Here is an 18,001-nt window from a genome sequence, read left to right on the forward strand (position 1 = left end):
TTAAGTGTTTTCTGCTTTTATTATATGAGTTTATATTTAAAATTTCTACTTTATCGAAATCAAAATCGTGATTATTTTCAATGATGTGGCTTTAATATTTTCGAGATTTTGAAAGTTTATTTTATGTCGCTTTATTCTATTACTTAGGTTCTGTGAGGTCTCACCTGTACAATATTGTTTTATGCATTCTTAGCAATCAATTTTAGATATCACGTCTTTTTTTTTACCGGCTTCTATTTTATCTTTCATATTTATAATGTACTTTTCCAGTTTATTATCTCTTATAGTCCAAATTCCACATCTTTATGATCACATTTTTCAAATAATTTTCATACATAACATGATGATACTTTTTCCCAAGCATCTTTTTTTTCCTCAGTCTATTTCTCTAAATTTCTAACATCATCATCGCTAATTTGCTTAATATTTCTAGAAGCAATCGTTCTTCGGTCGTTCTAATTTAGCGATTACAGGATTTAGGGAGCCTGGGTCCAACCAGTAAAAATGGCACTGGGTTCAAGAGCTACTTCCCTACTCACATTTGTAATATCTGGGTCTGAATTATTAGTTGGAGAATTTTTTATCATAACGTTCTGATCTAAATTATTAAGTACAGGATTTTCTATTGTAGTGTTGGGTTCTGAATTATAAATCATAGAATTTCCTATAGTCAATCTCAATAAAGACAATTTTAAAGTAAATTAACAGATTGAAAAATAAATTACAAATCATATACAACAAATTTAAATAAATCTTTTAAATTCGTTATTTCTTCATTAAATTAGATGTTTTAGATCAGACAAATTCGAGACAGTCTGATCTCTGCCGATTGCATCATACCTTTAAGGTTTCATTATCTTTTGTTAAACTGCTGTATTTCTTGTAGGAACAAAGATCGTTGTTCCCACTTCAACAAACCATAAAATATGAGTTTTTATAGCAACAGAGAAATAAAATTTGTTGCCTTCCCTGTCGTTGAGTTGTTTTTTTTTCGATAATCACATAAATTGCAATAACTTTAATAGGAGCGCACCAATTTAACACAAACTCTGTTTTTTTTTACTTTGTTCTATTTTAAATTCTCACTAAAATTTAAATTAAAATATGATTTTTTTTTTCCTGCTTTTAAATGCAATTTTGTTTAATCGAATTATTTTTTGGTTGATAAAATTAATAGTTTAGTATAATTAATTTTCCTTAAATATACAGTTCTTCTTCGTCCCTTACCTACAAGCTGCTACTAGGGGTTAATGTTTAGCCTCGGTCCATTTTTTCCAATTCTCGTCATGAATCACAATATCATTCATTTCTGTCAGAGAGCACATTTTCATACACTTCCAAGCCTTCTGACATAAACTTCCAAATATATACACCCTCTTCAAATGAAGGGTGGTCGGGCTATACCGCTCTTCCTCCCTCCAAACTAGATTCTCGTGTTTGTCCACGGGTCCTTATTCGAACAACCCCTCCAGAACAATCCCTCAATACGCAACCTAGGGGGACGCGCTCCCTAGTGGACAGGTTCCACCAAGAGTTTACATTTGACCTACAATTATAGAATATATAAAAGAATAATAAATTTATTTTTTCTAGTTTACTTATTACTTAAAAATACGATTAATTTATTTAAGGCTTACGATCTTAAGCTAAAAATTACACCAAACGAAGACCATTGATTCCTATTTTTTTTTTTACATTTATTTATTGATATTCACAAGTGTATTAAAAATATATACGATTAAATTTGATGTTAGTATTACAATGACATGATACAGACAACTTTTCTTCAGGAGAAGATCTTGAGACCAACTTCTTTTCAGACGCCTAGGAGGATTATCAGGTAATGAAGGAGAAGTCAGGTTAGAAACAAGTGGGTTTGGATGGCCAAATTAGTGACATTCACGTTTTGATCGCAAATCTCCTAGGGTCTTTTTCTATTCCAAACTGTTGCGATAGACGAGCCGGTTATTAAATCGTTCTGCTTAGAACAGATCATTCTTTATTGAAATTGATTCTTAAAAATAATATTTTTTGTTTTTAACAATTAAAACTTTAGTTACTTGTGTGAGCTATACTAAAAATACTCTCACTTTTTTTTAAAAAGATTTCCGACTAAAGTGGAAAGAATTTTACATCAGAGGCACTCTGAGCTCAGTGAAAAGAGTCAAGCTCTCTATAAGTTCATATCCAATGTCTCGACAACTAGTTCCCCCTCATTCTCACCAAATTCAACTGTCACTCCACTATTCAACGTTTGGAGACGTCAGGGAAAACAATTTTACTCATATATCCAAAAACTAAGCTTCCCAGAGATAATTAAGCTCTATCATGTTGTTTCTAAATGAAATATAAGCCCTGCTCTTATTTTTTTTATTTCGTCTTTTTTAATTTAAAACTTTTATTTTTAATAGTTTATAAACATTTAATAGGACATTGTAGTATCAAATTCTTGACTCCTATGAGATTAGTTCACTTGTTTCCAAAATGCTATGGCAAATATTTTAAGAAGATTTGATTTTGAAACTGAACAATATCTGTATTCGACAGAGACACGATGAAATCTTTCCCAATTTCTTATTTCTATTGTTTTTAAACCTGATTATATTTTTCTTTCGAAGGAAGCCATAGAAACGGATATATCAAAGAACAATGTCTCCTGCTTTAAGTTTAATTTTTTACTAAGTTACAGTTGTATCCAATACAATTCTAGCGACAGTAATGAAAACAATAGATTCAAAATTTAGTTATTGATTTTAAAAATGAAGGATAATCGATGGTTACAATGTATTAAAAAAAAAAATGTTCGGATTATTGTTGAACTGATTTAGATATCCAGGCCCAAAGAAGCGTTGAACAAGAGTATATATATATTTCAAACATTTATAATAAATAATATTTATTATTACCATAAAATAAATTAATTATTAGTTAATAATAATTTCAATTTTAGGTGATGATGGGGCATTCATGCTGTTTTTATAAATGCATTACACGTAAGATGGCACTTAGCTCTAAAATTAATTTACAAAAAATGATTGAATCAAAACTTTCAGAGAATTTAATGTATTATAATTTTTATTTCAATTTTCTTTTCTCTGATACAGTAAACAGAAGATATTTAAAACAAAAAATTGATTTTTTGGCACCATTTTCAAAGATCGCTGTGATCCCCGGAGATGGTGTCCCTGGTGATGGCATTTGTGTCCAGGTAAAAACCAATTTCCTGGATTAACGTTTTATTGAGGAATATTTCATTGCTTAATACGAATGCTATTAGTAGGTACTGCATTAAACATCCATGAATATTCTTTTGAACTAGTTAAAAGCTTCGTCTATTCAGGATCTGAGCTGATTAGTGAGAACAAATTAACAAATAGAACGAATAGATGTACTACGGTAGTGAATAGAGTATATTTTCCTGATATTAAATACTTTAAAAGGACGATGGACCAATGAAGGTCTGTACATAACATTAATCTGGAAACATGGACTCTCCCCAGCTTGAAATATTTAAAAAAAATTGATGCCTTTTCTTTTTTTTTCTTTTTTTGTAGTATATGTAGCAAATATACTACTAGTTTATACTGAACTCCATGTGGTTAATTAATTAACTTTTATGAACATTGTACTTTTATAGATAGATTTATGGTTTTCTTGGTTTTCTAGAATTAAATAAGTACGAATTTGGATAATAAATTTATTAATGTAGTTGGAATCATAACAACAAAAAATTAATAATAATCGATGGCGTTTACTTAATGTTTTAAATCAATAACAACTGTGTTCACAACCTTCACCTGAAAAAGTTGAATGATATAGTTACCACTGGCGTGTGCAAATTAAATACTCCAATGATTAGTCAATAACTTGCAGAATTCCGTACAAGACAATGATTTTCCTCTATTCCTATGGTTTTTTGGATGACATATTATGTTCGGAATTGATGTTTTAATTGATATTAGAAGTAAAATCAATTTTGAAGTAAAATTTGATTGATTATAAAGGCATTTGGTTTAGATCAATAAAACAGAAAATAGGGTTGTCTTTTAAATCTTAAGCTCGAAACTTTTGAGAAAACTTGTACGATCAATTTTTTGGACATTTATTATTACTTAATTTTTCGACGAGTTCTTGTGGTAATCTAAAACTAAATTTCTACAATTAAATTTTAAAGGACTAGATTTCCATACACTAAGAGCGCATGCGCCTTGTTACGCCACGTATGCGGTAGACTACCCATCCAATCAAGAAGCTGTTCTGCTGCCATTTTCTCTTTGTTCACCGATCTGGAAGGTTGGTTTTCCTAGTCTTTTATTAATCTTGTTTTTAAGATTTCTGTTTATATTCCTTTTATATTCTATGAACTGAATTCAAAATAGATTATATGATATGTCTGTAATTTTTCAGGAAATCACTATACCAAGGACGGATTTTAGTCGAACACCCATTATATTATCAATCCTTCTTTTCTGAAGGACATAACTAGTTAAATATGTACGGTACCGTATACAGTGGCAGCCCAAACCTGTAAGTTAATATTTTATTATGTTTTTTTGGAATTAAAGTTACCTAAGTTAGGCGGCTGGAAGGGAGGTGACCCAGATCCAGCCATTTTGAGAAATCTGTACAGTGTATTGCGAATTATTTTAAGATGCTTATTTTAATGAAAGTAACTGGGTCTAGATGTGAAAATCACAATTATTCAAATATAACTAAAATTTTTTGTAGATATTTCTTATTTAGTTAAATTTTAATTCCTGTGTCTTACAACATCTTTAAATATGTTTTCTTTAGTGAATTAAAAAAGTATTTGATTAATTGTTTTATCACAATCTAAAGTTTTTAACTTAATTTTTGTCATCTTATTGCTTACACTTTTTTAAACCCATTTGGTGTGTTAATTCTCTTAAAGAAATTTACTTTAAAATTTTGCTTTTTATTATTTATGTAGTAATTTAATCAACCTAATCATTTTATAGTAATTGATGTGATACAAGGTTTCAATCACTTAATATGCTGTGATCAAATATTATAATCAGTATTGTTAAACATAAATTTTAATTGCTAAACGATTGGTTGGTTTTATAGAATTTTAGGTATTAGTTTGATTCCAATACATTAAGTAACCAAAGTATACTGAGTTACTTCTTAACATATGTTTCTATGTAAGATTTTGTTGAGAAATATTATTATGTAATATACCTTATATTTTTAGTTGGTATTATTATACATCTTATTTAAGATTCTTGAATTAGATCGTTTAATCATGAAATATTTATTTTCTTACATCTAATTGTTTCATATGTAATTACTATATTGGTTAGTAATTAAATCATTTCTTGAAGTTGCATTTTTTATTTTATTATTATAATGTTATTTTATTTAAGTTTCGCATTGGAGGTTGTTTATAATTTATGGTATTTACAATTTGTTTTATAGATGTATTTGTTAAATTTTGACCTACATTATGGTTACTGGAATGCTCCATTTTAAATTAGTTAATGATTTATTGTTTTTACATTTTTGAACTAAACTGAGTTTAAGAATTTCATTTTGGAATTGCTTTAGGTCCGTTTTAACATTGGTTCTTTGTATCTTTTCTGTTATGAAATTTAAAATGTAATTGGTCCATCAGTGTACTTGCTGAAAATAATTAGGCTTTATTATAATATTAATCTACCTTAATGATGATATCTTGGCTCCCTCAACTGAGATTACCCGATCAAAATAATTTGCTGATTGCTAATTCTGAAAGGTAGATTTTAAAGGCATTATTAATTCAGATAAGTTAATATGGTTTATTAGTATATGTTTTTATAAATTTTGGTTTATCGCTACTTCCAGATTACTATTATTTTTTTAACTAAACTTGTTGATGTATTGTTCTAATCCAGTTTCACCATCTTCATGTTTTTTCAAGTCCCTTCTCATCCCTCCTACATTCTTTTATAAATTTATTCTGTTTATCTTGTTACATACAGTAAAACAAAATGTAAATCACATGGATTATTTTTAGTTGGTCCATATTAATTCACATTACAATTTTTCTTAGGTTTGCTTACTGCATCCTTAAAATAAATGTCTTTAGTTTTGATCTTTCATCTTCATTAAAAAACTAAAAAATTAAAAATTATATATAATAACTCTATACACATATATTGGTATTTTAAATATGGATTAAGTAAAATCTCAGTGGTTAAGAGTTTGATTCTGAGTCAAGGTCTCCTAAAGTAGCTTAAGCTTTGTATCCAGGGTGTATTTCTTTTACAAAAAAGATAATTTATTGTTAAATACAATTTCTATTTTAATGATATTGATTTTTTATTGGGCTATACCAAATACTCTTAAAAATTTTTTTACTAGTGAATAATAAGCTAATTAGTACAGTGAAGCTAATCTTAAATGGACATCACTAGAAGTGGTTTTTAAACTTTTTCGAACTATGAATCCAGCTAAAATTTGAAACAGTATAAATAATGTAGAAATTAAATAAAAAGTTAAACTTAAAAAACATAAACAAAATTCATTAAAATTAAATTCATTATTTTTTATAAGTGTACACATATATCTATATACAAAACAAAATGATATACATCATTAACCAATTAATACCAAATTAGTAGTTTCATGTTTCAATTTTAAGCATTCGCTGAACTGTAAATTGAGTAATTGTCCCATAATAAAAACCTTGTCACAATTAAAGATGTCTTTTACCAAATAACCATTTCACTTCTAATTTTTTCAACCAGTCTCCTATAACTAGCATCTGCGGACACTCCTTTTTCCTATTCAAGGTTTTGTATTTAATTTCTTTTAGAGATACAAATTTAACCAATCGTCTGTCTGATACTTTGAGTTTGCTTTAAATTAGAATAGAAAAACCTTTTAAACTGTAATATGAATTACCTACATATTTTGGGTTGTTCTGTGATATTAAATTCTAAGTAAATTATTTGAACCTCAATGTCACAGGGGGGTCTGTAGGACCCGATAACATTTGTAAACTTCTTGTGTTATATCATATCTTCAATATATGGCATTTATTAGTGTACTTAAACTACCAACTTCATTCGTCATTCCCTGACTTGGCCATTAAAATAAGAAGAGTGAAGTAGAAATGTAATTATTTATTTATTTGGAAATTTATTGCACAACCTTTAAAACCATTGATTCAGAACATCTGCAAGGTCAATGAATATTGCTATGACTCACCAAACACACCTATCATATTGTATTTTAACAGGTAACATTAACTATAATCATCTGCTGCTCCAAGAAATTAAGTCTTTCATTTTCTCTACTGTTGAGAAAACCTTTTTAAAAACAATGGAGGACCAACATTTGTGTCTTTGTCCATTTCTTAGGTTGGGTTAGTAAAAGTTAAAAACAATGTAAACTAAATGGTATGACTTGAGAAAACAATATTCTACTAAAGTAAGATATCTGTTTAGCAAAAGAGTATTAAGCAAACGTGTTTGTTTAGAGATATTTTATTGTATGAATAAATTTCTAGTCAGGTTACAGTGTTCTTATGTTATTACTAATATTTTTGAACTTAAATTTTATAATCATTACTTATATTTTAAAGAACGCAAACATGGCAATAAAAGGGTATTTGATGTCAAATAATAAAACATTGAATTGTTATTACTTTCAATCAATTTAAAAACCCAATCAAATATATTTTAATTAATATACAATACATGCAAATACAGAATTAATTATTAATTGGAGTTCTATAAACTAAGATTTGTTATCCATGTACCAACAGAAAGAAAATGCTAGCTTCCATGATGTTTTCATATGTCATGTCATTTAGACTTGAACAACCAAGACTGATTTAGCGACTGACACTTTTTAGCTGTTTTCAAATTATTGCGTATTGTGCTGTTAAAAGAATTTTTATTACTTTTTCAAAAAGAACCGTGGAATACTGTTTCATGAAAGCAGAAAGTACAAATTTGCCTTGAATCTACACTTTAGTGGTTGTGAAATTTTTTGTAACAAACTCAGATTTCTGTTCTGTAGCGTTGAAACATTTTAACATCTGTCTTAGTATATTCTGAATAAATTGCCGTTTACTTACCGAAAATTGCACATGTATTGCTGATGCTCAGTTTCTTACAATTTTGTTAATACTGTTCTTATTTAAAATTGTGCATTAATTAACCTAATAATATAACATCTAACGAATTTACAATGTGTCTCTTGTATTATACTTACATCAAAGTGATCTTCATAAAAATATAATTTATTATTTAGATTCGATAATAATTTGCTTTTCTTGCTAGCTTTATCTAAATGGTTCAAGTTTTGACATCTTTTGACACTTGAATAAACAACTTTTATAGAGTCTTTATAGTATTATTTTTGCAATTAGATATTACACAAGAATGAAAATGAATATAACTCATAATAGATAATTGCTTAAATAATAAAGAAAACAAAAAACAAAAATTATATGATATAAAATATCATGCATTGAGTTGATAAGCCTAGTGTATGCTTATGTTGAAATGACTTTATGGCAAAAAAATCATGGTGGGAAAAAAGCAATTAAATATAATGTGTAGTTCAGGACTAAACAGCAATTTTATTTTTTAAAAATTCCAACTTTCCAAAAAAATAAATAAATGGAATACCGTATTTTTAAAAGATGAAACAAAAAAGTACTGTGGCAATGGAAAACATTTATATCGATTGTTAATTCATGATAGTAGTACTTCCTGAAGAAAGTTATTTTGGTAGGTTTAACAGCTCTCTTATAATCATGACTTGACAACCTGTCTTCTAGCTTGAGCAATAGTTTAGTTCACTCATGAAACTTCAACCAATGAAATTTCTAAGTGTTTTCAGGTTAATGTTAAGGAAGCCAGTTGAAAAAAAAAAACCGAACTTTACTGTTACCTCTCTACATATGGACTTCATATGATCAATCAATATTCCTGACCACCTTTTCTGTTAGTTGTGACTGAAATTTGGGGACCATTCAAGGGTTGATTTAGAACTACTTAGTTTTTCATATTAGGCACCTAAGATATGGATTTTTTTCAAAACAGTATCCCATTTAAAATTTCTTATTCTGTATGTTGGCTGTGTATGAAAATAAAGGAAAACTATTAAGTGACTTGGAATTGTAACTGAGTCTAATATATATTTATATGTAAATTGTGCTGAGACTGATACTGCTCCTAAGTCATTGATAATTGCATGTGTTCTCCAAACTCTTCATTAACATTCGCAATTTTGTTTCTTAGTGGTGAACAATTTGAAGCTTTGTGCATCAGCATCTTGTGTGACAGATAATGCCACTATTCAAATCATTACTCCTGCAAATTTTCAATGGAACACTAGCACATACCCTCTCTTCCATCTGGAGATGGCACCCTGTGACTTGGTTGCTATGCTCTCTAATTTGAAAGAAAATTTAGCTTATAGTGGATTTCATTCCAACAACCAGTTGAAAGATTAGGTTTCTTAAGGGACTAATATATGTTCATTCAAAAACCTTAAGTGTCTTCAATAGGGGGTATTTACTGATAGAATTGCAATTATGTAGCAAAGTGGACTTCTATTTGACCTTAAAAATAGTATAAATAAATACGATAGGAGATAAAATTAATTAGATATTTCTATAAAAAAAAAAATTAAATAAATACTTTAGGAATTTAGTATTACCAATAAGATAGGAGAACTCAGTTTTGGAGGGTCCTTGCTTATTTAATAAGTTTTGGAAGGTATCAACAAGTATTTATCTTGTGTAATAAAAAAAAAAAAAAGTAGACTTATACAAAATTTTAAACAGAAGGAATTGAAAGTAAAACTTAAAAATCCTTCACTTCATTCCTGTAAGAAAGCTTATCTGATCTTTGAGATACAAAAATGATAACTATGTATTTCATCATTTGGATGATCTTTAGCAGCTAGCAGGCAAACTAATAATGTTTTTCATTCAGAATGGTTCATTCTGAAAGTAAACAGATAATAGAATAAAACCTAGTATTTATTTATTTTTTTTAGAAATATAATCCCAATGCACAAATTGGTATATAAATTCCTGCGATACTGTATAGATTGTCCTAAGGCTGTCTTTATGGTATATCCCAGCTATATCAATATATTTCAGCTTCAATTTGTTTTTTAAAAAATTGCTCACACTAGTTATTCGCTTCACACTTCAGTTCCTTGCTAGTGGGGAAACTTTTAGCAGCTTTATTTATAACTATGAACATATGTGTGATTAACAGCTGTCTTCCCATCCTGACCCCTTTCCGTCATATCTCAACTAAAATACCTACAGGAGTTTAGAGTAGGCAAATCAATGCACTGCCTCATAATGATTTACAATTTAGTCTCCCGAAAGGAGACATTATCAAGTTACCCAACATTGAATCCATTTGGAAACATTTGACTCCAGGCTTTTATTGTATTGTGATAGATTTAATCAAGTAAGAAAAGTGGCTTGTCTCTTTATGCCTGTTGCACAACATTGCCACTAGGTCTTTACTTGGCTTAAGATAGATTTAAATGAAAAGAAAAGACTTTGTGGCATTTTTTAATTATAAGAGGTGCATTACTTGTGGGGTAACATTTAAATTATGACAGTGCAGTGCTCGTTGGAATTGATTTAACTTGTGACCTAAATCATTGGGCCTGTTGATGATCTGCAATTGCTTTTGTTGCATCAGAGGCAAAGTGAAAGTGTCAAGAATACATATTTTTCCTGACCACCAACATGAAGTAATTTTTGATGAATTTTATTATTCAATTTTTTTATGTTGCTTTTGAAGTATGAATTTCAATTATTATTTATGTTTTGAAGGTTTTTTTCTTATAAATATTAATACAGATTTTCTTTTAATTATAATAATGGTAATAAGTGAATTTTAAAAAGATTTTGTCAGTTAATTCATATTCTTTTTCTCTAGTGAGTGATATTTTTCAACTGTTTAGTTTCTTTTCTCCTGAACCCACCCTGTATCAGGGACCAGGAAATTTTTAGTTAGCAATTTTATTTAAATCATTGATTAATTTTCAAAGGAAAAATTTCCATGTTTTCTGCAGTAAACGGTAAAACTAATAGTTTGAATATAAATCATCTTGATCTTTATAATTAAATAAATTTCGTTTTGGCCTGTATTCATCCCTCCTGATATATATTATTTTACTGTACATTACTCCATTTGTGAGTGGGGCTCTAACTAAAACAATTAATTCAATGCGAAACAATTAAAAAACATTGCATGTTCAACATAGTTCTATCATGTATTATTATACATTTTTCTTCTTGCAGGTATAGGCATGGAAATGAACAGCAGGGATTTGGAGGTAATAAGCGATTCTGGAATCCCAATCAAGGTGGTCCTAATGGAACAAATATATATGGAAGCTATAATCCTGGCTTCAACAAAGGTGGAAAGCCTAGTTATAACCAAAATGGTGCTCACTTAAATGGGAAAAAGAAACCTCAACAACAGCATCAACAGCAACAGAAATCCAGCAATGAAGGTTCGCCCTTGGGCAGTCCTACAAACAATAAGGGTAAAACACAGCCTGGAGATAACCTTAAGAAACCACAATGGGATCTAACCGCTTTGATGCCATTCCAAAAGAATTTTTATGTTCCACATAAGGCTAATGCAGATAGGTATCTTTAATTTTTTTTTATTTCTATTTTATTGCTTGAAACCTGAATTTAAACATTATATTTTTAATTGTAAAAATGAAAATTTTTAATATTTAGTTTTATTTTACTGATTAAAAAGGGTATTCTATATTTATTATCAGAGGAAGTGTAGTTAAGCTTTATATTTTTTTAAACTCCCCTTTCCTAGCCTATCATACCCTCCATAACTTAAAACTAATCAGAAAATATTTACTTGAATATTTTTTATTTTTGTTATTATTTCTTTATAAATCTGATTAGCACTGTATTTTCTAATAAACCTGGCAATTCAAAAGATTCCAGATGCCATCTTTATTTATTAATAATAGTTAAAACTTTTTTTTAAATTATTTTATTTGCATAGTAATAAAAATTCTTTTCCATTTTCTAAACGTATCTGTCAATATAGTGAAATATGTATGTAAAGTCCAACCCTGTTTATTAATTAATGTTGAAATTTGCCAAGTAACAGTAAATGGTTTTTTTATCTATAACTTTTAAATTGCTATGACAAAAAAATATTTATTTAACATGTTTACTGCCATTCATCTATGAAAGGAATCTGTCTTATTGTTAGTAACTTTCTTTAATTGATCATACTGCTTTTTTAATTTATTTTGGATTTTGTTTGTTTTTAAAATAAAAATAATCATTCGGTTAGGTGTGCTTAATATCATTTTTGTGGTAGCATATCATTTGTATTCCTTTTCGGATCTCATCAGTTGTGGTATAACATTGATTATGTACATATTTTCATTCATCTTGAAATGTTTTCATTGATATTGAACTTGATAAATATTATGGGAAAAAATAAAAATTCTTATTCTCTTTCAGTTTGTTAACTGGTGGATGTTAACAAACTTCAAATCACAAGTTTTATTCTTTGGTTGATAGCAAATGTGTTCATTGTACTAAATTATAAATTCTGTAAGTAATGGTTAGATTTTCTAATTAATTGGTTTACATAGATTATGAAATCTCATTCATCGGATCATGAAATTTTCAGTTATAACCAAGGCTGATGATACATCATGGAGGAACTTGAGGTTTTATTATGCGATAATTTAAATTTTGTGTTTTCATTGTGTTTTTTTCTTAAGTAGGAGCGAAGAGGAAGTTGTCCTTTTCCGTCTGTCAAGAGAAATTACTATTAAAGGAAATAGAGTGCCAGCTCCTTCTCAATTCTTCGAAGAAGGCAATTTTCCTGATTACCTAATGACAGAAATAATTCGACAAGGATTTGCCAGGCCGACAGCTATACAAGCTCAAGGCTGGCCGATCGCCTTGTCTGGGAGAGATTTAGTTGGCATTGCCCAAACCGGTTCTGGAAAAACACTTGCTGTAAGTATTTCTGTTATGTTAAACAAATTTATAGTTCTGTATTCCCATTAAGTATTAAAATGTTTGCCTCGTCCGTTGTATATAAAGATTACAAGTACAAGTTTAGTTTAAAGGGTATTTTAGTTACTTCCTCGTATTAGTATTGGTAGTGGATTTTTATGTTTACTCTCTGCCTGGATTAATATTTCAAGTTCGATTTCTTGCAAAAAATTGATTTCTTTTGTGTATGTGTAATTTAGTAGATGTTCCTGTTTTTAGTTAGAGAAATTAGATGTTATTTATAGTTGTTAATTTTTTTTTTATGTTATTTTAAAGTTGCAAAATTTAAAGTAATAAACATCTTTTTCTTTTTTTTTTATTAGTATATTTTGCCAGCTGCTGTGCACATCAACCATCAGGATCGTCTAATCAGAGGTGATGGTCCAATTGCACTTATTCTGGCCCCTACACGTGAGCTTGCTCAGCAGATTCAGAGCGTCGCACAAGAATTTGGCTCCTCATCGATGATAAGGAACACTTGTATTTTTGGTGGTGCTCCAAAAGGACCTCAAGCCAGGGACCTCGAAAGGGGTGTGGAGATAGTTATTGCCACTCCAGGGAGATTGATCGATTTTCTAGAGAAGGGAACCACTAATTTGAGAAGGTATAGAATATAGATTCACCATCTTTATTATGAAACAGTTCGCTTCTTAAAATGTTCGTTAACTGCCTATTATGGACAAATATTTAAGCATTTAAACAATAAATAATCGAATAAGAAATAAGAATTTAAGTTACTGAAACAGAAAACAATTAGAAGATATATATTTATTACTTGAATAATTTAATTTCATCAAATCAAAAAAAAAGTTAAGATTAAAACAAACACCTAGGAACTAGTTTTTCTTTATTTTACTGATCATATTTTTATTTTTTTCTACTTCAAGGTCCACTTTCTATTTATTTAATTTATTAACCTCAAGGGGTCGTAACTTTATTGAGAAAATATAGTATTTACTTTTTTTAATGTCATTTACTTACTTAGAATCCATTTAATTTATATTATATATTCATAGGTTTCAAAAACAAATGAATTATAACTTTTCAATTATTAAGGGAATAGCCAAATTAATAGTTAAAAAAAATCATAATAACATTCATTTTTGTTAACCTAAGTTTAAAAATTCTAGTATTCATTAACATTCTTCTGTTTATGTCTCTTTCTTATTTATAATATCGTGAAACATGCTATAAAAAAAAAAATTGTTCACTTTTAACAATTATTTCCTTATCCAATATTCTCGAAATGTTATTTTATTTTATTCATCATGTGCTTATTAGTAACTTTCTAAATAAGAAGTCTAATTAAAATAATTAAAGACATAAATGAGGACACAACATGACTCTTAAGAAAACAATCATATTATATTCAAAGATTTTTCTACTCCTATTTTAGATTGGTAAACTTAATTTTTTAAGTTTTAAAAACTATCAAAATTTGAGGTTCAGAAAAATCGAGCAAGATGATGCATGCGATATAGAAAAGAGTAATTAAAATATTCTTAAAATTGAAAGTCTCTTCCTTTTTTTTTTTTTTTTTTTCCAAAAATCTACCTACGTGTTAGACCCTTTCAGTTTAGGGAATACCCCCAATTTGATCAATTTTAGAAGTGGCTAATTTAATTCAATTTTTTTATCATACAGATGCACTTACCTTGTTTTGGATGAAGCTGATAGGATGTTAGATATGGGCTTTGAACCTCAGATAAGAAAAATCATCGAACAGATCAGGGTAAAATGATTTATATTTTATGAACTGTATTTTTTCTTAACTTGAGAGTTATAAATTATGAGATATATTGTATCAAATTTCAGCCTGATCGCCAAGTTCTCATGTGGTCTGCTACCTGGCCTAAGGAAGTACAAGCTCTGGCCGAAGATTTTCTCAATGATTACATTCAGGTAATAATTTTTTACCCATTATTACATCAGTATATATTCAGTCATTTATATTGGTCTGATACTTTGTATTAATTTTAGGATTGTTATTAATCTATGAAGTTCTCTATTGAGTTTTCTTATAATTGATGCATAATTGGGAAAAACAAAGTGATAATTTCTTTTTGTTTCCTTAGGTCAATGTTGGATCTTTGGAACTTGCTGCCAATCACAATATACATCAAGTAGTCGAAATTATGGAGGAGTCCGAAAAAGAAACTAGGTTATCATCGCTATTGAGGGAGTTAGGTCACCAACCTGGTTTCAAAGCAATCATATTCGTTGAAACAAAGAAAAAAGTTGATGACATTACTAAAGCTATCAGATCTGAAAAGCAAGTATCCAATTATTTCAGATTTGTCTTGTACTATTTATTGCAATCACTTTTATCTATCTTGTTGAAGTATATTTTTTTCTTCAATCTTATATTTAATAAATTACGGTTAGTTGAAATTATAACTTTTTTATTTTTCACAGTTGGCAAGCTATTGGAATTCATGGAGATAAATCACAGCAGGAACGGGATTATGTTCTTTCAGGTAACATAATTTTTATTTATTAATTATACAAAATAAATTGCAGATCTCCCTGTTAAATTTGTGCTGAAAAATCTTAATAATAGTATTGCATTTTTTATGTCAGATTAAAAAGATACATTAATAATTAATTGGCGGTTTTTGAGGTTTTCTTTCTAATATTTACGGAATATAAATAAGCAAATAATTATGTTTTGAAAGGTTTGTTTTTACTGGTCATACTTGATTTTATTTAGGACTGATATTTTAATCTCATTAAGAAGCAAGAACATACAGAAATATAATTCATTGATAAACTTCTCGGTTAAATTTATAGATAATCACTAACAAGAGCCCTCATACTTGCTAAGTTTAAAAGAACAATTTTTTAGTTTTTAAATATTATAGGATATGCTAATGTTAATTTTCTTTTTTAGAATTTAGAAATGGAAAATCACCTATTCTTGTTGCAACAGATGTTGCTGCCCGAGGTTTAGGTAAGTTCTTCCTTTATATTTAATAGTATAATGACAGTATCTTACTTATTTGTATATAACCATGATAACTTTTGGCTGTGTAAAATTTATTATTACGATTTAGTATTAACTATTTTTTTTTTTTACACCAAATTCTGTTTTTTCTTTCATTTTGTTTTTAAGACTTTAAGAAAGGATTTTCTTATTTTGATTATCTGTTAGTTATGATTAATGTTAATGAGCAACCATAGTTTTAAAAAAACTTAGTGTAATAGTTGGCGCCATTCTATTCAAAGTGTAGTTGTTCCAGTTATATAAAGAGTTTTACTATTCTACAGTAGAATGCCTTACAATAGGAAAATTGTTTTTATTTAGTGCCAAATTTTTTTTGTAACTACAAAATAACTCATTGTTTACTTTCCTACGATCCATGAGATATCTCATATGTTGTTAACTTGTCATATTTTTACATCTACAATGAAATTCTAGTGTACCGATTTTAATATGATTAGTAAGTCTCAGGAAAAGTATCATAGCAGTTTCTTGTTACTTATGACAATTAGTTTGAACAATAATTAATTAATCTTATTATTATTTTTTATTAAATATAAAATAATGAAGGTTCAAATTTGCCATTGAGTATTCATTTATTGTAATGTTACTACAACTTTTGAAGATTAGCATAAGAGCAAGTGAGATATAGATGGAATGATTCATTTTAAAAACTTTAGTTTGTATACGATAGATAGCATAACGTGTCAATATCAGGTAGTTTATTTATTACAAATAAAATTTTTTTGTCATTGTTGGGATCGATCAGACCTATAATTAGAAGAGCTAGTACACTTCATTAAGCTTCTTCATTTCGAAAAATTGATATTAAAATATTTTGTCTGTTTTTCAGATGTTGAAGATGTCAAATTTGTCGTTAATTATGATTACCCAAACACTTCTGAAGATTACATTCATAGAATAGGAAGGACAGGGCGTTGTTCACAGTCTGGAACAGCTTATACATTCTTTACACCCACAAATCAACGCCAGGCTAAAGATCTGATAGCTGTACTTGAAGAAGCTAACCAACCCGTCAGTGCCAAACTCCTTGAATTGGCTAATCAAGCTAAAGCCAACTATAATGGTAATTTATTAGTCTTCTATCACCTTAATTATTAATCAGAAATAATAATTATAAATAATTATCCATATGATATTTAATTTGGTCTATCATTATAATTCTTACTTTTGTTTCAGGACGAAATAAATGGAATAACAGAAATAATCAAAATTCCAACAAAAACACTGATTCAAGGGTGCCCAGCAATATGAATGGTGGCAGAACCAACTCTAGTATGACATGGACCCCTACAAGTCAACAATCGCAACAGGTACAGCAGCATTCTATTTCATCGCAGCCTCCAGTACAACACCAGACCAATATGGGACAAGATTATAGAACCCCACGATACCCTCAACCCCAAAATGGCCAACAGCAACGAAGGCCTTACCAGAATGGACAGAGGCAGCAGGGTGGTTATGTTCAACATCAAAGGTAATTTCATTACTGTATATTCATAGTCATTGTGCAAAAATAAAATATTAAGTGGATCATACCTAATAATGTTAATTAGATCATATAAGTGTTGGCTGCTAATGGAACAGTAATCAGTTTTTTGTTCTATCTTTATTATTTTTGTTGGGTGTCATTTTATTCTAATAGAATTATTTTGAGGCATTATTTTTGTTGGGTGTCATTTTATTCTAATAGAATTATTTTGAGGCATTATTTTTCAATTTTGTTTGTTAACATTTTGTAATATTTCTTTCTTCAAGTTTAGTATTATATTCATAATATCCCAGAGAATGGCTAAGGAAGCATATGCAAACCACCCTAGCACCATGCCACTTTCTGAAAATAATAAAAATTGCTATTTCATGCATTCCAGCTTTTACTTTACACTGTTTCTTGCATATTCAACTGCTCTAAGAGTAATTGTGACAACACACACACACACACACACACATATATA

At 28.7% G+C, this 18,001-nt stretch overlaps 1 protein-coding gene across 6 annotated transcripts in view; it reads left to right on the forward strand.

Annotated features, from left to right (window-relative positions):
• Positions 1-3,840: 3,840 nt before the first annotated feature.
• LOC106677684 (uncharacterized) overlaps positions 3,841-18,001 on the forward strand; it is a 22,765-nt gene continuing 8,604 nt past the window's right edge. For 3 of the 6 annotated variants that reach the window (XM_024360661.2, XM_067049472.1, XM_014415746.3), the window contains exons 1-12: positions 3,843-4,293; positions 4,408-4,527; positions 11,294-11,647; positions 12,766-13,006; positions 13,369-13,649; positions 14,690-14,777; positions 14,861-14,947; positions 15,121-15,317; positions 15,461-15,522; positions 15,936-15,995; positions 16,879-17,112; positions 17,226-17,523. In XM_024360661.2, coding sequence (XP_024216429.1) covers positions 4,493-4,527; positions 11,294-11,647; positions 12,766-13,006; positions 13,369-13,649; positions 14,690-14,777; positions 14,861-14,947; positions 15,121-15,317; positions 15,461-15,522; positions 15,936-15,995; positions 16,879-17,112; positions 17,226-17,523 — 1,937 coding nt within the window. In that variant the 5' untranslated portion in view covers positions 3,843-4,293; positions 4,408-4,492. Of the gene's footprint in view, positions 4,294-4,407; positions 4,528-11,293; positions 11,648-12,765; positions 13,007-13,368; positions 13,650-14,689; positions 14,778-14,860; positions 14,948-15,120; positions 15,318-15,460; positions 15,523-15,935; positions 15,996-16,878; positions 17,113-17,225; positions 17,524-18,001 lie in introns of all 6 variants that reach the window. The other 3 variants (XM_014415749.3, XM_014415748.3, XM_067049473.1) reach the window with 3 other exon arrangements.

This window comes from Halyomorpha halys, unplaced genomic scaffold (genome assembly GCF_000696795.3).
Source record: "Halyomorpha halys isolate HHAL.00 unplaced genomic scaffold, Hhal_1.1 Scaffold106.1, whole genome shotgun sequence".
Lineage (NCBI taxonomy): Eukaryota > Metazoa > Arthropoda > Insecta > Hemiptera > Pentatomidae > Halyomorpha > Halyomorpha halys.